General features: G+C 41.0%; 3 protein-coding genes across 5 annotated transcripts; 2 read left to right on the forward strand and 1 right to left on the reverse strand.

Moving 5' to 3' along the window:
- The first annotated feature begins 1,159 nt into the window (after nucleotides 1-1,159).
- Nucleotides 1,160-2,139, forward strand: LOC105184989 (60S ribosomal protein L7a). Its single transcript, XM_083287594.1, is given in 4 exon segments — nucleotides 1,160-1,297; nucleotides 1,547-1,669; nucleotides 1,907-2,014; nucleotides 2,016-2,139. Coding segments are annotated over 4 exon segments (444 nt in total). The 3' UTR covers nucleotides 2,091-2,139.
- On the reverse strand, nucleotides 2,133-6,392 carry Vps53 (vacuolar protein sorting 53). Its single transcript, XM_011144148.3, has 13 exons — nucleotides 6,126-6,392; nucleotides 5,353-5,753; nucleotides 5,128-5,248; nucleotides 4,915-5,051; nucleotides 4,399-4,825; nucleotides 3,954-4,300; nucleotides 3,729-3,884; nucleotides 3,510-3,635; nucleotides 3,342-3,420; nucleotides 3,018-3,166; nucleotides 2,769-2,934; nucleotides 2,545-2,691; nucleotides 2,133-2,457 (listed from the first exon to the last, which is right to left on the reverse strand). Exons 1-13 carry the CDS (start codon nucleotides 6,210-6,212, stop codon nucleotides 2,299-2,301), a joined length of 2,502 nt encoding a protein of 833 aa, XP_011142450.1. The 5' UTR covers nucleotides 6,213-6,392; the 3' UTR covers nucleotides 2,133-2,298.
- Nucleotides 6,393-7,427: 1,035 nt separating this feature from the next.
- On the forward strand, nucleotides 7,428-23,817 carry LOC105184987 (uncharacterized). 3 transcript variants are annotated; one of them, XM_025302091.1, is made up of 7 exons: nucleotides 7,782-7,826; nucleotides 10,947-11,063; nucleotides 13,013-13,227; nucleotides 16,214-16,346; nucleotides 17,877-18,010; nucleotides 18,109-18,310; nucleotides 18,750-23,817. In XM_025302091.1, exons 3-7 carry the CDS (start codon nucleotides 13,033-13,035, stop codon nucleotides 18,860-18,862), a joined length of 777 nt encoding a protein of 258 aa, XP_025157876.1. In that variant the 5' UTR covers nucleotides 7,782-7,826; nucleotides 10,947-11,063; nucleotides 13,013-13,032; the 3' UTR covers nucleotides 18,863-23,817. The 3 variants fall into 3 exon arrangements, with proteins under 3 accessions (XP_011142448.1, XP_025157876.1, XP_025157877.1); XM_011144146.3 differs by lacking the exon at nucleotides 10,947-11,063 and having other exon boundaries at nucleotides 7,428-7,826; XM_025302092.1 differs by lacking the exons at nucleotides 7,782-7,826; nucleotides 10,947-11,063 and adding an exon at nucleotides 7,833-8,469.
- The last annotated feature ends 866 nt before the right edge of the window (nucleotides 23,818-24,683 follow it).

The raw sequence follows: 24,683 nt of genomic DNA on the forward strand, positions 1-24,683 counted from the left end.
CAAAAGAAATCTTGAATTTCAAATTAAAAAAATGGTCTAAAAGAAGGTAAATTTACAAATTTATTATATATAAATAATAGTTTCGGCAAGTAGCATTATTAGTAGGAAATATCTACGTTCAAAATGTAAGCGTGTTATGTCGGTATATAACCAGAAAATATGTTTTTATTGAACAACCAGTTAAATCAATAATTCCCTGCGATAATTATTAAAATCAATGTTATAGCATGTAATTACAAATATTATTTAACACAATTTAATTCGGTAATATATAATATTTGAAATCTTATGATTTAGTTGCATCATGTTACAATTAATCTTTAATTGTAATGCGAAAACGATTCCTTAAACTTAATAAGAATATTTTTTTAAGGAATATATATATAATTTTTATATTGTATTATACTCTTCCACTGAATAAAAATGAATCTGTAAATCTCTGCAAATTATTAATCTCTCTGTTTATTAATGAAAAGTAATGAGTATAATATATACATTTATATATCAAACTTAAACTCAGTTTGCAATCATTAATAAAATTAATCATGTATTTGCAATTAAGTTAATGTTGTTTGCTTTTGTTTTCATCAGAAAGATATTGATAAAGGATAGTTGATTGTACTCTTTTTTTTTTTTTTACTTAATGTATATAGCCAAAGAAGATGGGAAAGAAAGTAGCTGCTGCACTTTTGGTAGTAAAGAAGATTGAGCCAAAAAAGATGATCAACCTACTTTTTGAAAAGAGGAGTAGAAATTTTGGAATTGGTAAGTCAAACTAATTTGGTACATTTGTAATTTAAAATAAAAAAAGAATATAATGCAAAATAGCCACATGTACTTAAAAAGATGTTTCAATATAGATAATATCCAACAGAAACGAGATTTAAGTAGATTTGTGAAATTTGCTAAATACATAAAAATATAAAGGCAAAAGACCATTTTAAAAAAACGGTAAAGGTCCCACCACTGATAAATGAATTTTCACAAATTATAAAAAGTAAATAAATAGGTAATGTTTACAAATATATGTCTAAATATCTTTTTATAATACTTTTTGATATCTCACATAGAGAATAATGTGATATGGCATTGTTTTTGTGTCATTATAGCTACATAGCTATTCAAAGTATTGGAAAAATATAGACTGAAAACTGCAATCATGAAGAAGACTAGGCTGAAAGCAAGAGCTGAACAAAAGGTTACGAAAAAAGGGGATACATCGATGAAAAGACCAAATGTTATTTGTAGTGGAACCAATACAGTGACCATACTGGTGGAGCAAAAGAAAGCTCAATTGGTTGTCATTGCGCATGATGTTGATCCTATTGGAGGTTAGATTTAATTTCTTATATATGATGTATAATGCAAACTTTTTATATTATTTAACTATGATGACTGAATTTCTTCACCTGAGGACAAAAAGACATTATTTTTGTTCATACGATGACACATGACACTGAGTAATATTATATTTTCATGTTGATGTATTTTTGCAAATAGTATTCGCAATAATATAATATTGCATGTTATGCTTCTTTATCTATAGATTATATTATTCCTCCCTGCTTTGTGTCATAAAATGGATGTCCCATATTGCATCATTAAACGCAAAGCACGCTTGGGACGTTTGATGTGACATAAGACTTGCACAGCAATTGCCCTTACTTAGGTATGCAAAATTCGGTATGCAATACTAGTATGCTATGCAGACTAGTTATGAACATAACTCGATTCTTATTATTTATATTTTATTCATACATGTATCAATCTACATGACGAATACAATAAGAGCCAATCCAATGACAACATCGTGATATATGAAAAAATATTCTCTAACATAAATTTTCATGATCTTGATTTCTCTACTAATACTTTGATTTTACTGATATGTCATTGTTTATTTCAGGTGGATTCTGGTGATAGGGCCAACTTTGCAAAGAGTGTAGAAGCTATAAAGACGAACTTTAATGACCGATATGATGAAATCAGACATCATTGGGGCGATGGTATACTGGGGAAGTAAATCTGCAGCAAGGATAGCCAAATTGGAAAAAGCTAAGGCTAAGGAACTCGCTCAGAAGCAAGGTTAATATCATTTGTATCTTCTGCAGATTATCAAATAATAAAGGATAAAACATTTATATCTATATTTATTCGACAGCATCCCAATATTCACACATTCTTCCATTCTATATAGTATATAAAGAGTTTATATTAATCTAAAATAAAATAAGAAAAATCCCGTTCTCTTTTGCTTTAAATATATACAGTTGTAATGAATATTCTAATTTCATATTTTCAAATCTTCTTAATAAGTTTTTCTAGCCTCTTAATACTACCAACTTCGTGTTCGGGGCTGTCGTGTGTCGTATGACTCTTGGCAGCATACGCGGCATCCGCATTTTCAAGTTGCTTGAATTGCTCAAGCAATGGAACTTGTTCGGTCTTTTTTAATCCCTATAAAATACATATAAATTCTCTGTATTGAATATTTATTCACTTGAATATACAAACAATTGTAGTATTATATATAAGAAAAGTTACCTTCATGTCCAAGATTTTTTGGAACTCTGAGAACGGCAGGTCAGGCAATCGCATTCTACACTGTTTTACATAGTCACTTGGAGATTCGATTGGAGACATCACAATTTTTAATATCATTTCAGCTTTTGCCATTCCTTTGATGACAACCTACATAATAAAGGAGATGAAAAAAAGTATTAAATCAATATTTAACGTTCATCTAACTTTGTAGATTACTCAATTACCTTTGCATACGCTAGCGGAGCTTTCCTTTGTACTTGATAACCCGTCGATGGAAGATCCAGCAAAGCTGTTTTTAACATATGAACATCTAACAACAATTGTTCGGCGCCGACAGTGTTCAATGGTTTGCACTTAAACAACTGTTGTACTAATTTTGGTATAAAAGAGCTGAAATAAGTGTAGAATATAGGTTGAAACTTTGAAAAAATTTTACGCATTTTTACGCCGCGTATGTGCAGTAAACATTTTACCTCGCAAATTTAACGCAAAGCTGCGTGAAATATTTTCTACAAGAAGACAGCCTATCTCGTATAGTGGGTATTGTCTGTCGAAGATGCGCGATTATAGTATTAACGTAATTACTTTGATCACCTACAACTTCCACTGAACTCCATTGTACCTATAAAAAAATATATTTTTGTCGTATGATATTACTAGATAGTTTTCATAACACATATACATGTAATATGTTATTATATTGTTTTTTTTAAACAATGCAATATGGCATTTTAAATATTTTATAGCATCGCTATTATATGTAACTGCCAATTGCAGGTCTTTTCTGTATAATTTACCTTGGTCATTACAGTTAAAGCAGAATCGCAAGCAGTTTCTAGATCTTGAACTAACGACTGAATACAATTCTTAATCACACTGAAAATAATTGTCAGGAATAAATAAGCGTAAACTGTCGAATGATTAATAATATTACATATGTAGGAATTAATAATAAAAAAATGTACTCATTAAAGATATCCTGTTCCTGAGACAAGTTAATTTTTCCAGAATAACATTTATCTGTCTTCTCGCGCAGCTTCTCCTCCAATTGCTGTGTCGTTTCTAAACAATACTCCGCTGTCGTTAAGATGCTGAAAATGATATATTTCTATAATTATTTCCTTTAAAAAAGAAAATAGGACATAATAGGAAAATAGGAAATAATTATATAGATAAATAATTACCAGCATATCCGAGATTGTTCCTCTTTGTTGAGTCTGGCAGTTTCTCCCTCTTTCAAAAAGCTCTGGAAATTTTGGATAAAACCTGACGTTGACAGATCACGAAAGTCACGTGTGATGTTGCTCATACTCGTGCCGATTCCTACACTACCTGCGATTCTATATAACAATATTGTTGAATACGAGTAATTCTGAGATTGTCCTGATCTATGCAATTCTTACACTCACTTGGGTAAATTGTTCTGCAGGATCTTATGTGCATATTCTCGCAAATACTTTTGAAAAGTCTCAGCGAGACTTAACATAATAATACCGGTGCTCAGTTGTGTGCACTGCAGCATGCATTTCTTGTAAAACACGAACAAATCGGCGCATGAACTCAAAACACTGCTAGGGCCTTCGATACCGTCAAATTCTTTAGCGCCCGGAGGTTGTGTTTTAGCATCAGACACAAATTTGTCCATGAGATCCGCCAAATTGCGATCCAAACTCTCTATATAAATATTCAAGTATGACTCGAAACATCTTCCAATAAGATTTGCGAACGGGGACGGCTTTGGCTTTTCAACTTCAGCCTAAATGAAAATGAAAAAGCGATATGTATTCTAAAATATCGATTTATCGATAAAAATGTAATTACATAACAATGATACATTAAAAATAACTTTGATACCTGTTCATTTTCTTCAAAAGGATTTCCTGGTACTTGCTCGGCTAAGTCGTTACTGACTGTTGCACTCTTGGCATCGGTAGACTCCAAAGTACTACCGACGAAACGTTTTGCCAAGAGTGACTCAAAGTTACTGGTCCTCTGAATTGCGTAAAGCAATAATTTAACATCTATTTCACCACGTCTTTTGTTCATCAGTTTAGCAAGATCCTCGCGTGTAACGTGGCAAAATTGTATCGCTATTCGTTCGGAGACTTCCCAATCTTGGGGAAAAATAGTGCCGAACTTTGACTCGAAATCGAGTAAATGTTTCTTTATCCACGCGTATCTTCGATCTATCTTGTCCAGCCATGCAAAGTCTTGATTTTCATCGAATAGATGCGCGTATTCTTGCAATTGAATGTTTACAAACCAGACAAGCAGGTCTTTCCTGCGAAAGAGGGAAAAAGTGAATCTCTCACTGCTTTGATGTCGTTGACATTAATAATGTAAGTGAATATAAATTTTCGATATACATACTTCACTTTAGGATCTAATACTGATAACACTAGGCATCCTTCTGTTAATTGATTAAAGTGCTTTGGATTTTGGCCTGAAAAGGCCTGCTTGAAATCTGCTGTAATCTGTTGGGCCAACTCCACATGAATTTGACGTACCTTTCATTAGAAAAAGTTAACATTTTAAAAGGATTAATTCTGCAAATTACCAAGGAGATGTAGCTTATACCCTTACTTGGTCAGATAACATCTTCACTTGTGGTATATCCATGTAATTATGAAAATGTTGCATTACTTCCATCACTGCTTGCAATGGTAAAATAATTTCACCATATTGTTTCTTTTGTGTCAATACTCTGGAGTATAATCAAGAGAAAACATGATTAATATTCATATAATTTTTAAAATAATGTCTGAGTATGTGGTATATTTATATGTGATATATTTATATAATACACACTTCAAAGTATCTACTCCTTCCACAAGCATGTGCAAATGATTCAGAGCTGTAATCGAAGCTGTGAGATTTCTCTTAGCGAAATCTAATTGCTTAATATCCCTTGTAATTTCTTTCACCACTTCTTCGGACTGTTCAGCCTTATCTTTTATATCTTTTATATGGTCAAATAACTTCCTTATCACCTTTTGTGCATCTTCCAATGCTGCTCTACCATCCTGTCCTACATTTGTTTGACCACGTACCACCGACCGTATCTCTTTATCAATAGTATGTATTTCAAACTCCATTTTATTCACTACATCGTCAATGTTTGACAAAGACTGTTCGGTGGGAAATAAAGAGTTTATATAGTCCACCACATTGAAATTCGACTGATCCAACGGGTCGTTACTAGGTAAAACCTGTGTGATATGAAAAATAACATCACAATTGTGAAATTCATATAACAAATATTCAATATTTATAATCTAAAGACATGTTTTACAATCTTAATAACTGTCCTTGATGAATCGCACATTTGTGAGCGTGAATGATATTGGTGCTCAAAGAAAGACAGGCATGGAGAGAAATACTTTTATTGAAAGAATCATACATCGTACAGAGGAACTTTTGCAGGAAGCTCAAACGAGAGAATTTTATCTGCCACGTGCTCGTCCGATATCTCGCGAAGGAGAAACAAATGTCTCGAAATGTCGAAATGACAGAAGGGACATTGTGCGACCGTAATTACAGGAAGGCGACGAATTTGACAATAGATTCACGAGGAACCTAACCTGCTCGATCACATTTTGCACGTTCTGTGGGAATGTATAAACCGTAGAGCGCAGCTCTTCTAAATTGTCCTCTTCATGGCTTTCCATTATGTTACCAGTGAACACGAACTCGTAATTTCACACGAGCATCGCGTTACAACACTCGATCCATGCGTGCGGATTGTGACAAGGTGAGGACGAGGCAGCTGACATGTTTAGTGACGTTTGCACGAGCGCAACGCGGCGCGCGCGCGCTTATCCAATGCGAGTAATAGGCGTTGCGTAGACACGGCGACGGCGAGACCGATCGATTACGCTACATAACATACATTTTATGGAAGTTCTGACAGTAACTGATTCGCATTATCTTTCGTACGTGGCCTCCGAGACTGATCCCGAAAGTTGCTCATACGTCACGTCGGGGTTTTTTACCATTTTCTCGACCCGATTCCGGGCGGTTTAAAGAGTTCTCGTCCCGTCAGTTGTTTATCACTTGATATACCGTAACTATGTATCTTTTTATGTATAAAAATAATTTTATTGCGTGCACATTTATATGAGACATTTAGTACGACACGACATAGGTCAGGCTAGTGAGAAAAAGAAAAATAAAGTCACATTTCTCGCAGCTTTTATTAAAGTCTATCAGTGGAACAACGGCTGAGGTCACCTTCTCGAATGCTTAATAGACTGAAAATTAAGAAAGAAACAATAAAATGACTGAATCGATAATTAAAACAAGATTAATAGGAGACTTCTTACCGAACTCTACACTTCTCTACTCTTCATAATGACAACCTCGAAATCTTTTGTTATTTTAAGACGTTCATCTCTCTCTTTCTGACGAAGCATAGATGATGATCATGTGTGATATGTAAAATTATTAATTTAATCCTATATGAAAATTAACTGTTCTCGATTATCAGTTATCACACGCAAATTCAATTCTATGATAATTAAAGCAAACAAGTAGCAGCAGAAACGGCGAAATCCATCGACCTTGAAAAACAATGTCGAATCTCGTGGCCAAATGGCAAAAAAGTCGTAATTTCACCGAATCCTCGACAATGATTTTTCGTCCGGCGCGAGTCGACGCGAAGAAGAATCGACAAACGGCCGTCTTATCGCGTAAAACCATCGTATTTTCGTCCAATTTGGTCGAGAAGCTCGCGCGTGGCGAGCGCTCGCTCCGGCTTCGTCGTCATCATCCCTTAATAAATCGCGAAAGGCGGCCGCGAGAGTTCCACCTGAAGTACGCGTCGCGGCGCCCAGCGCCGCGTCGTCGCGCGTCGCGTCGCTCCGCGTCGGTGGGGGTCAGGTCGGTCGAACGGGGAACGGTCGAACGATCGAAAGGCCCTGCTCTCTCTCCTCGAGCTCAGTTGTAGCGCCGACATGGCACATGAAGTCGCGTCGTAGTTTAAAGGCACACTCTGTACAAACTAGACACGCACGCTCTTTTTTTTCTCTTCCTACGTATCTCCGTCTCGTCTCGTCTTGTCTTGTCTCGCCTCGTTCCGACCTGCCTCGCCTTGCCTCGCCCCGCCTCGTCTCGCCTTGCTACGTAGTGAGCAACAGATATACGTGCACGTAGAAACGGAAAAGCGAGCTCCAGCGAAAAAAAGAGAGAGACAAAAAAAAACGAAACAGAGAAAAGCAAAATGCAGCGGCCGGCCGGTGACTGGAGAAAAGTCCTACTCGTGTACATTTTGCAATTATTTTCATGTAAGTGAAACGCGCGCATGGGCGCGCGTGCTCGCGCTCGTTTATATCCCTCTCGATAATCAACATCGCGCTCCCTCCGCACGCGTGTTTCTCCTTGTGCACTCGGTTCCTCGTCCCTTCAACGAGCACACACATACACACCACGTCACCTCGAGGGCCTGGCACAGCGCCGGCAGCCGGAGTGAGCGAAGTCACTCGGCCGGATCCGTCGTCGCGGCTCCCGCCGCGTCGTCGTCGGGCGTGAGCTCGTCATCTGACCCGGGCCGCGTTCACCCCGCGGAGAGTCCTTGAGACCCTCGCAGGTCTCGTTCACGTCTGCCGATCCGTCGCGAGGACGATTTTTCCTGGACGAACATTTCATTGGACGCCATCTTCGTCCCTCCTTATTTTCGACGTTAAACGTCTTGGCATCAACGCGTCAAATGTCACATTTTCCATATCGACTGCCAGACGAGAAATGACTCTTCGTCGACGAAAGCCCGCGTCTTCCGACGACCGAAAAGCGCTGTATTTTCGATTGTCCGCAGCTGAAGAATTATTGATGTCCCGACGCTGCCCGCGGAGAAAAATATTGACTCCGGGTTGATCAACACAGAGGCGTAGATAAGAGTTTCTCGGCGGAGCTCGAGAGCACTTCGCAGGGGTGGGTCTCACCCCTTCACGCCAGTCGTTTGAAAATAATCGCGTTCTCACTCCGGCGATCTCCGAAGAATGATCTCCTCGTTTCAACGATACACGAAAGATTCACGAGTCTTTGACGTTTTTTTCCCGTCAGCGACCAACTCGCGTGATTTTTCTTCGAATCAACAGCAAATTCTTTCGGAGTGAGAGAGAGAGAGAGAGAGAGAGAGAGAGAGAGAGAGAGAGAGAGCGAGAGAGAGAGAGAGAGAGAGAGAGAGAGAGAGAGAGAGAGAGAGAGAGACGAACACCTTCGCGTCTCGTTGTTTTAATGTCCTGCAGTGTCTCGTTGTCCTTGGTAGAAATTGTTGCGTTGTTTCAGTTGACAAACGATGATGGTGGATGTTGCAAGCTGTGCAATTCAACACCCTGACGTTATTACACATTTTGCGTTTCACAGCAGTTAATAGTCCAGTGCATCTTTATGTGCCCTCATTGTTTTCGTGACGGAGAATAATTCTACGCCATGTTCCGTGGGATATTTTCCGGAGCGTATGTGGAGCGACACACCGTTAGCAGGTCCCAATGTTAGCAGGCGCAATGTTACACCGTGGGTAGAAAAAATATTTGTACACTCATCCATTTTAAAATAAATTTGCACAACAGAGGAAAATATTTTCCAAAGTGCACTCGCCGGGGTAAATATTGCTTTTACTTTGTATCAATATATTGAATCGCACACCGTGAACATGTTTCTCTCTTTGTCGCATGCGTACGATTATCCTAGAAAAATATGTCGCGTGTGCAAATACTCTACTCTATCCTACACTGCTACATTTGCTCCTGAGCCAGTCATTGTGAAAACACATTGCCAAAAATGGCAGTTATTTAAGTAGTTGTATCGAGCTTGCGCTCGCGCGGTTCTTAAACGGTTCACAGATCTTGCTTTTAAATGCGAAAAGATTTTCAGACAGAGCGACGTACATTAGAGACGCGTGTGTATATCATTTTACACATCACGACCCGCGCTTTGTAGCGTGCTCTACGCTTTGCAGACTACTTTGATTTCACTTTGATTTACGACAGATAATATTATTTTTGAAACGACCAATTAATTTCTTCACAGAATAACGAGCGCGACGGGACAAAGCCGCGGTAAATCGACAAAGCCGGAGAGCGGATCTTTTTCATTGAACCGCTTAAAAAACATGTAACGCGTGTGTATTTGTGTGTGTGTGTGTATGTGTGCATGTGTTGAATTCGACAGGCCGCTTGCAGCGTAGGAAATTCAACAGCGAAATCAATCGGCTCGCTCAGCTTGTGTTCACGCCGGAGTGAATAAAATTAGAACTCTTCGTTTCGTGCGAGCACACGAACACCTATCATTCATACTATCCGGTAGCAGAGAATCACTACAATGTACCGCATTTACTACGAGTCTTCAATGGCCTCTATTTGGCTGGGCACACGTACGACTCACATGTCAATATGACGCATGAACGAAAGCCGAACACGTTCAAACACTCCGGTCGCCGCACACGCGTAATTTTTCACCACCCGCTGATACATATCACTTATGCACGACGACTTACCTCCCCGTTGCCGTTTCTGAGAATGTTTCGTTGGTTGCGATCGCGCCGTTCGCATAAGTGTTTCCATCACGAAGTACCATAGAATCGAGTCAGTGTTCGTGACGAAAAGTGACTTGACCCAATTCAATCTAGTCCAGCCCGACTTTAAAAGACGTATGCATCGCTAATGCGTGCATTTATTACAGACCCGAGTGCATAAAACATTGAGAGCATAAATCGAAAGTCGATCATGCAATAATCGTAATTTTTGTCGCGCTTCATTCAACGTACGATGGAAAGAAAGAAAGAGAGAGATACAGATAGATAGATGGATAGAGAGAGAGAGAGAGAGAGAGAGAGAGAGAGGGAGAGGGAGAGGGAGAGAGAGAGAGAGGGAGAAAGAGGCGTTCGAGCACCGTCCGTTAAACGAACGCGATCCCGTAGTAATGTTAAATCGATGATACGTTGCAAACGTACTTAACAGCGCTTTGTCAACGTTTCCCTCGCAGTGGGAACTTTGTACAAGTCGGAGTTACCGCGAAACTAGAACTATATTCGCTCCACGCGGGAAGGTAATGTCAAAGGAAATGCTCGACATTGCTGTTTCCCGAAATTCCAGCAGACAAAAGCTCTTGATAATGGTCCGCTGCTATCTTAATCGTTAATCGCGAAATTCCTGCTCTTTCCGAAATTCCGCCGCTCGATGGCCCTTAACAATTGTATACGCGGTTCTCGATTTGCCAAATATTATCTCGATTTCTCCATCTCTTTACCTCTCTCTCTCTCTCTCTCTCTCTCTCTCTCTCTCTCTCTCTCTCTCTCTCTCTCTCTCTCTCTCTCTCTCTCTCTCTCACACACACACACACACACACACACACACAGCTTGAAAATAATTCTATCATTTTCTCGCAATTCGCGCGCAAACTGCTAGAGTTTAGCGATTAAAAGTTTGGAGCCGTACAGCCGTACAGCTTTGCGCTCATATTGGCTCCAAATTAAAGTTGCCAAAGTTTCCCTTTGTGAATATACAACTGGTATTATGCACAAGGTAAATAAAGCAAAAAGAAATTGGAAAAGTTCGCGCATGATATTCAAATGTATGTATTTCTTTTGCTATCAAGGGTGTGATATATATAGTGAAAATGATTCGGATAATTTTATTAAAATCACTATACTCACAAGTATATGGGATAATAAAAGTTGATACAACTTACTTTGGAAATAAGAAACTACCCGGAATTCCATATATTTACTAAACGCACGCGACTATTTTTATCACAAAATAAGTAAGTCGGTGATAAACGCAGAGAAGTCTCGGCGATACATCGTCCAACAAATCGAGAATCCAATAAAAGCCAAAAGGTCAATAAATCGATTTAATTAAAACTATCGGAAATAGATATGTTTTTTCGGTTACTCAAATAGCGCGAGTTTAAAGGCCATTGCGCAAATATCACTCGGCTCTTTATCGACTCGTTGAAATTGCGATTTTATCCTAACGGCGCAGTGTTTAAAATGCGACTTTTGAAAAGGAGCTTTCTGACGCGTTCCGCATCACGCCAAAGTGAAATCACGAAGGCCATTATCGAGGGCATTTACATTCCCGAGATTACACGAGATCCATCGCTGATTTATATTTTTTTCACGCAACGCTTCGTGCAAAAACCGCCCGTTGCAAAACCGCGATGCGGCACCAATACGAAGCTGAGCTCGAAGGGCACGTTGAAATATTGCCGGACACGCGTTTCCAGCGAAAATTGCGAAGCATTAGCATTATCCGGCGACACGATCGACCTCGAAAATAGGCCTCTCGTCTCGAAACGTCTCGAAATAATGCCGTGCGTGCGGCGGTAACGCGCGCTTTCACTCTGATCGATACAGTAACACCTCCCAGCAACAGGGCAGGCTGCCACAAGTAGTTACGGTCAGCCGAGGACCCTCCATTCTTCCCGTTGGATTAATTCACTCGCTGTCACGTTAAACACGGCCTGTCCTATGAAAATCGTATGCAACATGATTGCCGATCGCGATTGCGTCTAATCGAATCGCTAAGCGGCGACCTGACGTTTCGTCATTACTCTTTATAATTTACTTCGTCCGAACAAAGCTTCGAGGCTGGTAGATTGCCTCGCAACAAGAGGCGCACTTTGCCTTTTTGCGCGAGATGCCTCAAATTCCACATTTTCCCTTACTTGTGGCGTTCTTCTCCTTGTGGCGTTTCGGAGTCGATTTCTCCTTCACGAAAACGTCGAGCAGTCGACGATTTTTTAGTTGCCATCAAAATCAAGTACGCGGAGTGATGAGAAAAACCTTGTTTCCCATTTCGAATTTCTACTGAACTCTCCATACCTGGGTTTTAAATTTGATATCTCTAGTTGCACGCACGAAATATAACCTGTATGTAATCGAATATAGGTTTATGAGCTGCGACACCCTTCGAAGTTAAACTCGACTCATAGGCGGCTCCGAGCGAATATCACGCAAAACATTGATGACATGAATACATCGAAATAGCGGTTTTATGACCTAAAAACCTTGATTTATTTTTCCCGTGTATAGCAATTTTTTTGACATGTTTGGTCCATCGCGAAACGTTCCACGTTTGCTGTTTGTAGCGCATTGTAAAGAAAAAAAAAGAGAATGCATGTAGGCGAGACACAAAAAGATTTTGACGTGTTAAGAGTGGTGAGAGGAACCTATCACAAAATCTGATCGAGTGCGGGCATCCTAAAATGCAAGATATTTTGCCTCATGACGATTTCCACCTACGAAATTCAACCTCGAATTCTCAATTTTCCATTCTCACGTCCGCTCGTGTTGCAACTCACGTTGTCATCGTAAAAACATCAATCAATCGGGATAGCGTCGCGTCGCGCGACTTTTGCTCGCGCACAGCTCCAAAACAATGTATTGTCCAAGTGCGGCGGTTATCGACTCTCGTGTCGATTGCCAAAACTACACGCTGTCACGTACGTACGGTTATTTCACGATTTTCAGACGCGACACCGGCGGTGCACATGAATGTGCAGCTGATTGCACCGCAATATGTGACATATGGCGATACGGCCACCCTAGTCTGCAACCATACTGTCTCGGAAGAGCTGCTGCACAAAATAGAGTTTATGAAAGGCGAAAAGAGGATATTCAATTATATAAAAGAAAGGAATCCACCATACATTGCCGGGAATCGCATCGAGGGCGCCAGACTGGAGGTAAGCGTGATAGAATATTTGCATGCGCGCGAGAAATCGCATGAATTTTCAAAGGTATCTTTTGCCAATATGAATTTCTCCGAAGTCTTTACTCTCCTAATTGTTTGTAAATTTATCGTAATTTTCAACGATACATCGAGATGAAAAGCACAAGAACGGAGGACAATGTTCGATTTTACACGAGACAGTCGCGTGTATCGGTGAATCTTGTACAGCGCTGCTGAAAGTAAAAGTTTAACAGTTAATTTCATATCAGCGTTGGTTCACTCCAAGCTAAATTTACCCGCTAAATCTCCGTCCCATTATACATTATTTTTAGATGAAAATAAAGACTCGGTTAAGCTTCAAGGGGCAATTAATGTTAATCAACTTTGCTGAAACCGCTGGCAAATATCTCGCTGACGTTGCTACATTTGACGTGCGTCAGTTTTGCTTTGAAGTTCATAATTATCTCAAGAACACATCTTGTCGTCGCGTCGTAACTGACATGCAAGTTCAATAACTCCTCTGCGCAAACTTCACGCCCAATTTATATAGCTAACATCGATGCATTGACCTTTGCTTCTTATTTCATTCACACAGATTTATATATAACCGTATCTACATGACCGCCTTATAGACGTGAGAACTTAAAAATAATTTCTGTTTTCGCGACGAAAAATTGATTGAACGATCACGTGAAGCTTATAATTCGACATGGATCTGTAATATTCGATGACACTTGCCGCGCGAAAATAATACAACTCGACGAACATGATCCTTGAGTCGTAGAGATAATAATAGATCTGAACATTTTATGAACGAAAGTTTGTAAATTCGGTTTGAACTTGGTTTAATTTCATTTAGTTTCACGCAGTTGTCAAGGTTTATGAAATTGCCTAACGCGACGATGTACCAGCCAAAAGACTCGCTAAAATTAACATTCTCGTCGTTCTTATTTACGAAGAAGATACGTAAAAACAATCGTCCAGAGACAGAGAGAGAGAGAGAGAGAGAGAGAGAGAGTTCCTTCCAACTCAATCGCCGCGCCGAAGTCGACGACATCGTGCCAACTCGTCCTGATATCACTTTTTTCTGATCCCTAGGTAGTTTATCAAGTACCGAGCGTGTTTTGCCGCAATCGTGCACTTTGTTTCTTCATCGTAACAATTTTTACGCTACATTCTTATTACATCACCTTTTGCTTATATAATGATATATCGCTTTATTAACCCGCCGTCCGACATTACTACGACAGGCGTAGATGAAAATACACCGCTAGCGTCGATACGTGAGCTACGAGAAAAGCTCATCAGTTGTAAACAAAAGTCCAAAAATAACCAGGACACCCTCGATAACGTAAGCTGGATAAAGTGTCCAGAGCCCCTGTCTTTCGCCAATGGTTAAGGGAGCGAGGCTAACGCATTTACCTAAGGCGTAGTCTTTATATATCGACACAAAGCAGAGCTATTTACGTACGTGTACGTACACTCTACCATATAGATACCCTCCCCCTCTTTAATCCAACAGCACTGAGTCGCGACGTGTGGCAGAACAATTTCCTTCGCAAATTTTCGCGACGCCTGCAAGCGATGTAAGCGCGCGCAACGCGAATATATTTAGAAAAAGCAAGGAAGGAAGGCAGGAAAGAAAAAGAAAAAGGAAAAAAGAGAAGGAAAAAAAAGAGAGAAATAGGCGGGAGAATCGATACTTTCAACAAGCCGTATATAGAACATAATAACGTCGCGAAGTCGGACGCTTCGCCAGCGAGTGGACGCACGAGTAACGAGAGAGAGAGAGAGAGAGAGAGAGAGACTGGCCATGGTAAAAATGGAACATCCATTTCGCAAGAGTGGCAAAACCGCGCGCTGTCGAGGAGACGGCGATGCAAACGCCGAAAAAACACCTGTCACACCTTCGCCTGTGCGATCGTTGTATTTTTCTCTCTTAATGCCCCTCCGCGCGTCATACGCTTTATTCGTCTCTCGCTCGCCGAAAGTACAAATCGAGCGAGTTATCGAGCGACGTTACTTCTGAGGAAGATGATATCTCGCGGTTATCACGGTGTATCGCATGAAAGGCGTAGACTTGACAAATGAGCCACTGAGAATCATGTGCATGTAAACTACTTAATAACGTGGCCGAGCTAACGTGACAGTTCTCGCAGGAAGTCTCTCTCCTCCTTGTCTAGTCACTGTCTAAATACAACACGACTGTTATTCAACAAGTGGCGAGACGATAAAGAAATCGCCGCGACTTATTATCGCTCGAATTACGGAATTGCTCGAGTATTTATATCGACCGAAAGCTCTCGAAAATTCTCTCACCCCCTTCGGCGATACGCCGATTTTTATCTCCTCGGCGAATCAGGCTAATGTTTAATCGCACACGCTAAAGCCAACAGTCCAGGCGGACACGCGGACTGTATATAGCAGGGAAAGCAGAACAACCGTGAGCTTGGACTAAATTATCCGAAGTGTTCTGTTTGTATTTTCAGAGCCTCATACAGCCTCGTTACTCGTGCATCCACTCGGTATAATTGAAAGGGCCGAATGAAAGGAATACAAGTGACAAATCCTAACAAAACGCGTCATTACCCAAGGTCGCACTCGGGCTTTTACATGAAAACAAACGTAGCGTTCTTCAATTATCAAATTTGACACGTGTGAAAACGAGGGAGCGATATATTTGCAGGAAACAAAACAACGTCACAACGTATACTCGCGCGCGCGCCTGTGTATTTTATTCTCTCATTGTGCAAACACAATTCTCCTCTGCTTAATTGCTAAATCCGAAGAGTCCGGAAAAGCTGGCAAGGAGTGCGAGAAGCCGCGCTTTGAAAGGAGGCAACTTCGTCGCGACGTGTGTGTGTGTGTACGTTTAGGTCATCTTTTCCGGAATTTGTCACTTGTGTCCTTTTGAGTCCCGAAGGGACGCTTAATTGAGAGGGCGTGTTGTACAATCGCGCTGCCTCAGTAATCGCCAAGACACCGTTGTCCTTTTCCAGTATTCGAAGAATGGCACGACAATCAAATTGCACGATGTACGTTTCGAGGCTTCCGGCACTTACACCTGCGAAGTGACCATGACAACGCCCATTTATACCGCGGATGCCGACCCCGTGCAGATGAAAGTGATAGGTGAGTAAAATATACGCCTTACGCAAAAATAAAGACACCTTCTCACTAATAATGCCGATGCTATTATTGGATTAATTCATCGTAAGTTTGTCGCGGATAAGTTTGTCTAGTCGGCATCCGCATGTTGGTATTAGAAGGAGTTTCATACTTTTATTTCTCAGCATATCTTGTGATATTTCGGCTGACATTTCGAAGCATATTTCATGATATAAGCGATGTTTAAAGAAGTACACAGTTGTCCTTGTTGCGACTTGAAAATAGAAGACGATAATATGAGTTCCTCTGATGAATTATGCTTTATTATTTCCGTAAAGGCGAGAATATAAAATGTGTGCCGCGTGCGAGAAAGATGCCACAAGCGAACGCATGTGCAAAAGTGCTTTTCGAAATCTCGTGTAGGGCAAGATATCCAAGATGCTCCTCGCTCTGGTAGGTTGATATAATCACGAATGTCCAGGAAATAGCCACTTTAATCGATTCTGATCGATACATCACAGCTCGAGACACTTAAATCAAATTGGAGTGGTAAAAATGTTCGATATTTGGCTATATTTAATTATTTAACGGAAAGAAATTTAATGGATTGCATATCCATCTACGATTCATTTCACAGGAGTGATGAAACTGAACCATTTCATAAACAAATGGTGACCAGAAATGAAAAGTGAATTATTTAAAATAACGTTGGATGAAAATAATCAAGCGAAGCGAATCTCCATTACTTGCTCCTAAATCTGTGATTTGCACCAAAAAACATCGTTTTTTTCATCTGGCGAGATAACAATAAAATGATTAATTCGGGCAAACACTACTCAACTGGACACGCTGAAGAAATCGCCAGAAAGCCCGAATCCCGAATTAGCCAATCGGAAATGTGTCGTATTCCACGAGGAATTATTGACGCCAAATTTTGTATTAGCAAGATCTCATCAATGTCAATGTAGATCTGACGAAAATTGTTAGAATTTGGCTGAGATATTTTGCCTCACCTACCATATTCACCAGACATTGTCCCCTTACGGTTATTACCTATTCCGTTAATTACAAAACTCCCTATAAACTTCGCCTTTTTGAAGACGTGAGAGATAACTTGGAACGTTTCTTCACCGGAGAAGACAAGAGTTCTACGAGAGAGGAATTATGAAATTAAAAATGAATGAAATGAGAAAAATGGCAAAAGATTGTCAAAATGACGCATATATTATTGACTAAAACTGTGTTTTTGGCGTGAATAAAATATATTTCAGTTTTGCTTAAGAATCCGCACGAATTTATTAACCCAATAAAATCGTGAGTCACGAGATTCAATAAATCGACTAATAGCATCGAGCATGATGTTCATGTCGAAGTGTCTGAAATATTCTCGATGAGCCAGGCATGAAAATTATATAGTCGAATATCCGCCTCGTGATAGAACACATTCTAAATCTCAAAAAGTCGTGATCTAAACGCTGAGAAATATCGGTTGGATGTAGATGTCTCGATTTACATCTACTTCGTTTTCGATATACTCTTCACAGTCTCTTCTAGTTCCACAGACTGGCAATCCTAAGATTACGTTCAAGAAGAGCGTATACGTGGTCGGCGAGAGTCTGGAGGCGAACTGCACCTCTTCGCCCGCACGTCCAGTTCCTTACATAACATGGTTTATAAACGGGAAAGAGGTAAGGAATGCGCGACACCTCGAAAATACGGTCGCGCGGAAACGCGCTGCCTCGCCTCGGACGATCGTCAGGTCATTTCTGATCGTCGATTTCGCCAGGTGGATATCACTCTGGTCAATCACTACCCGCACACGCATCATAAGGACCACCTGATGTCCGCCACCGCGAGGCTGAAGGTGGAGGTTTCCGAGTTGCACGCCGGGCAAAATGGTTACCTGGAGATCAGCTGCCGGGCGACGATACCCGACTTTCCCATGTATCACGAGCAATTTGCCGATATCAGGAAAAAGACGGTGTCGGGTAAGTGACCGCCAATGAAAACAACAGATCGAAGCGACGCTTAAACGTGATAACCTATGCGATGAATTGGCACGGCGCGTATGAAATGTTGATGAGCATTGAGAGACGTACGGCATGGAGGATTTTCTAAAACGGGAATATAGGCGATGAGAAAAAACGCGACGCTGAAGGGAAACGATCGAAATGCTGTTCCGTCATGAAATTATTTGTTCATCCGGCACATCGTGCCGGTCATTTTGTTCCTCGAGTTACTCTCTCTTGTCTTCATTTATATCTGACTTGCATTTGCCTCGTCAATCTTACGTAGTATGCCGTTTTCAACGTTTTTTAGTGACAGCTTCCGTCGTCTTTTGTATTATTCATAAATAACAACGGCACGTCGCTTTGTTATCTAAGCGTGCATGAGTGCCTTGTTATCTGAACGTGCGACTTGTTTCAGTGCAAATCATACCAGCGCCGGATGTGACGTCTTCCGCGGCGATTCTCATACGAGAACTAACGCTACCTACGATATTGTGCATACTGAGCGCGATGCACGAGTTTATTCCTTAATAAAAGTCAATTGTTCTAGGATAATTCGGCTGTAACATACGTAATCGTAAGGTATTAAGGCGAAACGATGAACGTAAGATCGAACAATCACAATGTCTTCCTTCGAAATATCGAAATACACGGGGGCAGCGGTTTTATTGTCTTTGCAGAAGTTTTGTAACTCATAGACGCGGCTTCTTCGTGCGCAACTATTTTCGATTATTGCTTATAACGAGCGTCGTCTGTCTCGCGAAACATATCAATTCCCATGAGATGTAACGAACCCGAATGTTCGGTAAGGTGTGTCGGAAAGTTATGTCCTCTTCTTCTTCTTCTTCTTCTTCTTCCTCCTCCTCCGGATAGATCCATCTATTTCGCAGAGCGTTGCAATCTCGACGTTTCCAGCTGTAAGATTGAAAAGCACGGAACGGAAAGAGAATTGCGCAAAGTCCCTTCGCTCCGCGGCTCCGGAAAATTTCAACGGATAATGCACCGATATATCGCTGAATTAGTTCTGAATGTACTTCAAGAACGGAAAAATCATCTTTCCCTTATAGACTCTCGTATACCGTGCACAAAATTTCGTCTAGTTTCTAAGATTAAATGTGACTTTATTAAATATAAAGTGATCTCCACGTATAGTATAAAGTTACGACATAGTTTTCCGATACGCGTACTATAACATTTCATCTAGTCTCGCCTCGCCGTTTGGAAGCATCGTATTTTTCAAGCCCGCGAAATATACTTTCTTGTTATTGTGAGCGCATTTTTAGAACAACCGTGCAAAATGGCAATGGGGAGGCGTAAAAAAAAGCTTCTAGATGGATTGTACCAGTTGTATAAATTCTTCTTTTTTTCCTTTCTTTTTTTTACACGCTTCTTCTCTCGTTGCTTTATTTATGGCACTGCAACGAATTTCGAGCAAATTTCGCTGCAATTTGCGACATTCACGAAACGATTTCGCACGTTTTACGTCCCGTTTCAGAATGTTCCGTATCGATAATGTCAACTTTCCGACAATAATTTAGCAAGACGACGTCTTTTTCGCGTCTATTAGAGCATAGATACTAGAGCAAATTTTCACTGTCATTTTGTCATTAACTAGAGGAGAACCTGGGGGCGCTCCATTGAAAAACATATACACGAGGGATTCAAAGCAAGAACGGCGTAAATCAAGTGTGACGATATCTGAGATATTTACACTTTTGCGTACTTTCACATTGGAAAATATTCTCGAGCTATTTTCCACTTTAATAAGTTATATATCATTTCAATCTCAATTATTTTTTTAACAATATAACGAGAGAAGAGAGAGAGAGAGAGAGATAGTGAGAGAGGAGAGGGGAGCGGTACACAAGACTGTAAAAATATTTTATAGTCTCGGGCTATTTTTGCTTTCAATTCTTGATATATACATATATACATGTCTCATGTATAATAAAGTGAAGAACGTCGACGGAACGGGACGTGCGACGTACTTTTGTATGACGAAATTTCCTATGAGATTCGATGTACCTCGCCAAATGAGAGAGGCAAGCTTGAAAAAATACTGCGTCGACGGCTAGGCATCTAGAGAGAGAGCTGCGAGAAACTAGAGATAAAGAAACTAGAGACACTCGAGTTAGAGTCTGGTCAATGAGACAACGGTAAGTAAACAATCCGGCTTTATCACGTAAGCGAACGATAAAGCGTCATGATTTCTTCCGTTTAATTTAGTCGATAAAGCTTAATTAAACTTTACGGCGAAAAGCGGCGAGCTGGCCAAACCCTGACTCGACTATCTGTAGAAGTAGCGATTACGGCCGTCGTGCTTCGCGGCCAACTTTTCCGAAGCACTTGTCGGGCGCGTTACTCGTCGATACGACGCGACACGCGAAAGAGACGCTCCGATATAACCATCTCTCTCGTATCTCACACCGATCGGTTCGTCGCGACTGGACACGCGGGATCATCTTTTGCCCGTGCTTACGGCTTTTTGTAACGTGCGAGTCCTCTCTCCGCTTGTATGGACCAACAGCTTCCACACGATCACATGGTCTGTAAGAGTATAAGGAAATGCGACAGCGTTCAAGCTGCTGGTACTTGAAAGTGTGCCAAAGATCGCAAAGGATCACATCAGTACGCCGGAGCGAACGAAAAAGACGTGTTATCGAAAGCCTTAGTCCTAATCGTGTCCTAATCTAATCTTGATTATTGGTAGAGTGCGGAAGTGTTCGCGAGAACGGCCAGCTCTCCTTGGCTTTGGGTGGTCTAAACGTACTCAAAGTAGAGAGACTATATGCAATATTCTCTACCTAAAAGAATCGTTAGCTTCAAATTGATCCTCGTCGATATAAGTTTACGATTACATTACGAATAGATACTCGCGTGCGAAATTAAATATTTTTTGCTTATGACGAATAATACGAGGAGGAGAGGGAAGTTTATAAAGGTACGTCAATAGATTGATGAATTAGCTCTCTATAGCCGGGACCGAAGAGACATTAGGGAGTAACTCAGACTGTATATGCATATAGTGCGCTTTATAGATACTAAAGAGTACATCTATTTATGATTAATAACTTTTATACGTATTTCATATCGCAACTGTTTGCTAAAATCGGAACGACTAGTCCAATTTGATGCCTGCAGATTCTCGTATGCTTTCAAACTTGCAATAAACGTAACGTATACACCGCGTATGTACCGCGTTTCTTAACTTTTTATTATATTTCTAGCGTAAGAGCAAGCAACGGTATTGTCTAAGCAAAGTTTGAAAGCTTGGTAACAATATTTTTATTCGGAAGTGCCTTTTCATATCTGCAAATTAGAAAGGTGTAGACCTCGGGCGGATATCAGTCTGCCGGCGGGCGACGTTTTTCGCGTGGAAAGTAAAGCCGTAACATTGAGACGGTCAAGAAAAAGAAGTCGTCGCCTTATCAACGAGATTACACTCTCTAATAAAATTGCTTTCGTTCGTCTTCAGCGTTCGCTCCAGCGCATCGACGGCTCGAAGTCTATTACTGCGCACATTTGCAGCTTTGCTCTTTCTAATCACGCTTTCCTTTAGGCTATGTCATTGACCGTTTTGAGATTCTGGTGCCTACACTCTCTCTCTTTGCGGGAAAATTCGCGTTTTCATCATTCTGCACATTCAACGATATTACAAAACGCCATTAAAATTTCCAGTGTTTCTGCACAGAGAAAAGATTGCAATCCATTTGTTTACTTATAATAAGATATTTATTATTACCGCTATGTTATTATCGTATTACGCTTGCTTGCATACAACACAGAAAAAATGTGGACAAATGTATATATACATATATAACAAGAGCAAAGCTGGTGCAGCTGCAGATTCGCGCGAAAACAAAAGTTGACGGCACGTAGCACGGAAAATAGAGGATTCTGCGCTTTTACGATGCTCCTGGTGCTCGTACTGACGTATATCTGTCCGATTTCCCTGATGGCCGGCGAAATGAGCGCGAAACCGCAGAAACTCGCGACGACCGACGAGGTGGAGGTGCGCGTCGTCGGCGGAGAAATCACCGACATCAAGAAGTACCCGTTCATCGTACGTGCGACGCGCCCATCGCAGCCCCTTAACCTTTAACCTTTGGGGAAGATATCGGCACCTTCCCACGCAATGCGACCCACACCTAGCGGAAGTGCGTAAACACGCAGTAGACTCCGGGAGTTCTGACGTCGAAAGCGAGGGAATTGCGACGAGAGTTGAGGATGTTTCGTGTGAATACATCACGAATGCGACAAGACAAAACTTCGAGGAGATACCTAGACGAATGAATCGGCCTTTGACCGCTGATGACCTTTCCTCCAGCGCTCTTCCCTCGTAATGAGAGCCTGCTTCGTACCGCACGTTTCGTTTTCCAGTCGGCGGTTTACCAAAATAAACACAACAACATGAGAGCATTTGTGAATTACGTATCCCGCGGCTGCTAATGATGTTTCCAGTGAAATACCGTTCACTTGTAAAACCAGCTAGCGTGCTAGCTCTCGACGTGTCGTTTCTATCTTAAAACCTCCTACCTTGAGCTCTTGTACGCTCACGTCGCATGTTCGCTCGTGCATTTTCCGCGCTGCTTCTCGGTTCCCGCGGTGCAATTACCTGTTTACACACGTTCGATAGGTACCGATAATGTACACGATACACCTTTACACGCTCGTCAAACCAATTAACGTAACTGCTCGCATGGCGTTTCCGAAGCGTCGGGGAATTTCCATTTCGAGATGAGCGAGTTCCACTGCGGGGGATGTTGACGTCGCGAGCCGCATTGTGCAGCTCTTACTTTTCAATGCAAAATAAGCGGAAGCTTAAATGAATTTACTCCCGAGCCGAATTTTCTCGACGAATACCACATTCATCGCCGGTATCGAGAATAAAATTATTTAAAAGGGATAGACAAAATAAAATTTAAATTCGTATTTAAACTCGTGAAATTGGAATTTAAACAGCCTCGGCAACGCCATGTGTCAAAGCTGTCACTCTCATCCGCTCGAGAGCGCGAGGGCACGAAGGTTAAGGGGCGAACCGACTCGACTCGGACTCGGTGAAAATCCGAATTTTTCAAAGTCAATTCCTCTTAGGTCTCGGTGCAGCGCCGATTCCTTAGCCATATATGCGGAGGCACCTACGTCGCGCCCAGGTTCGTCCTGTCGGCCGCCCATTGCATGGTCAGGTGCGTGTCACAAGACTGCGTTTTCGCATTAGCGCTGCGTGTCGCGCGCAGGAGAAAAGGTGGTGTAGTTCTCTTTCTCTCTAGCCGGGGCATACACTTTAGCACTCGCTGTGAAATACTCGTACACACTTATACGCGTAGCCACCCCCGACGTAGCCTTTTAACCCTCGGATGCGTAAGACCCTCTCTCGCATGATGTTTCATCAGCACCGCGGGGGGTCCCGCGGATTGATCCTAGGATTAAAACACGAAGATCCTCGAGGGCCAACGACGGGAGTAAAACCCGGGGGGGGGGGTGAAGATCTTGTGAGAGATTTTTGGTATAAGAGTATAAGAACACACACGGAGCTAAAAGCGTTAGTGCACACTGCTCTTTTAGCTTTGAATTATCCGTTGTGATTCTCACGATGTGATCGTTTCGATTGCATGCAATTGAAACGTGTGTCTGTCTCGTATATTCGTTTGCTTACTGTTATTTTTGCAGATGTGTACGTGCGAAGGCATGCACACGGGAGCATGTTCAATTAAGATCTACGTAATCCTTTATCGATTTTCCAAAGGCCTCCGTGGCCAACTTTAATTAGAAAACACTGCCATATCGTACAGCGAATTTGTCGTCTTTTCATACTTTTCTGTGATAAAAATGTAACTCGTGATGTACATGAAATTGGAGAGATTAGCTTATATGTTGTTTCACATTGTTAATTTGTTTTTTTCTTTTGAGGAAAAACTGCAAATAATTGTTTTAAACTGTTTGTTTCTCTTAAACTATGCAAGGTTTCATAAACTTGAATAAATTTAAAATTGAATAAATTCAAATTTAAAATTTCTCGAGAGAAAAGCAAGATGAAGAAATTTAAATAAATAAAACACAGGATTCTTCATGATTTTTCTATTCGAAATGTACGATATAAAAGATATTTTGTCTATTTCGTATGATATTTTATCGTTTGCTTTACGTAGAAACGTTATCTAGAACGTTTAAGGTAGAATTGAAACATGAAATTTCCTTCGATGGATCAAGGGAAAAACGTTTTTCGCTTTGAACTAAACTTTTTAAAAAACTGAGGGAACCGTCTCAGATTTCAGCGCGATTAACTTTTAAACGCGGGGCTGTACTCTATGTGATCTAAAGTCCTCTTAGACTTAAAGCAAGTTTCGCGGAT

Source organism: Harpegnathos saltator, unplaced genomic scaffold (genome assembly GCF_003227715.2).
Source record: "Harpegnathos saltator strain DR-91 unplaced genomic scaffold, Hsal_v8.6 scaffold467, whole genome shotgun sequence".
Lineage (NCBI taxonomy): Eukaryota > Metazoa > Arthropoda > Insecta > Hymenoptera > Formicidae > Harpegnathos > Harpegnathos saltator.

What these genes read in the sequence shown, in the direction of transcription:
- Vps53 (XM_011144148.3), bottom strand. Translation starts at nt 6,212, where the DNA reads ATGGAAAGCCATGAAGAGGACAATTTAGAAGAGCTGCGCTCTACGGTT. An exon ending in CTTTAACTGTAATGACCAAG is followed by an intron (nt 3,167 to 3,341) that starts GTAAATTATACA and finishes ATTTTTTTATAG; the next exon opens with GTACAATGGAGTTCAGTGGA. An exon ending in CTCCGCTAGCGTATGCAAAG is followed by an intron (nt 2,692 to 2,768) that starts GTAATTGAGTAA and finishes TTTATTATGTAG; the next exon opens with GTTGTCATCAAAGGAATGGC.
- LOC105184987 (XM_011144146.3), top strand. Translation starts at nt 7,763, where the DNA reads ATGCAGCGGCCGGCCGGTGACTGGAGAAAAGTCCTACTCGTGTACATT. An exon ending in CATTTTGCAATTATTTTCAT is followed by an intron (nt 7,827 to 13,012) that starts GTAAGTGAAACG and finishes CACGATTTTCAG; the next exon opens with ACGCGACACCGGCGGTGCAC. An exon ending in CGTGCAGATGAAAGTGATAG is followed by an intron (nt 16,347 to 17,876) that starts GTGAGTAAAATA and finishes AGTCTCTTCTAG; the next exon opens with TTCCACAGACTGGCAATCCT.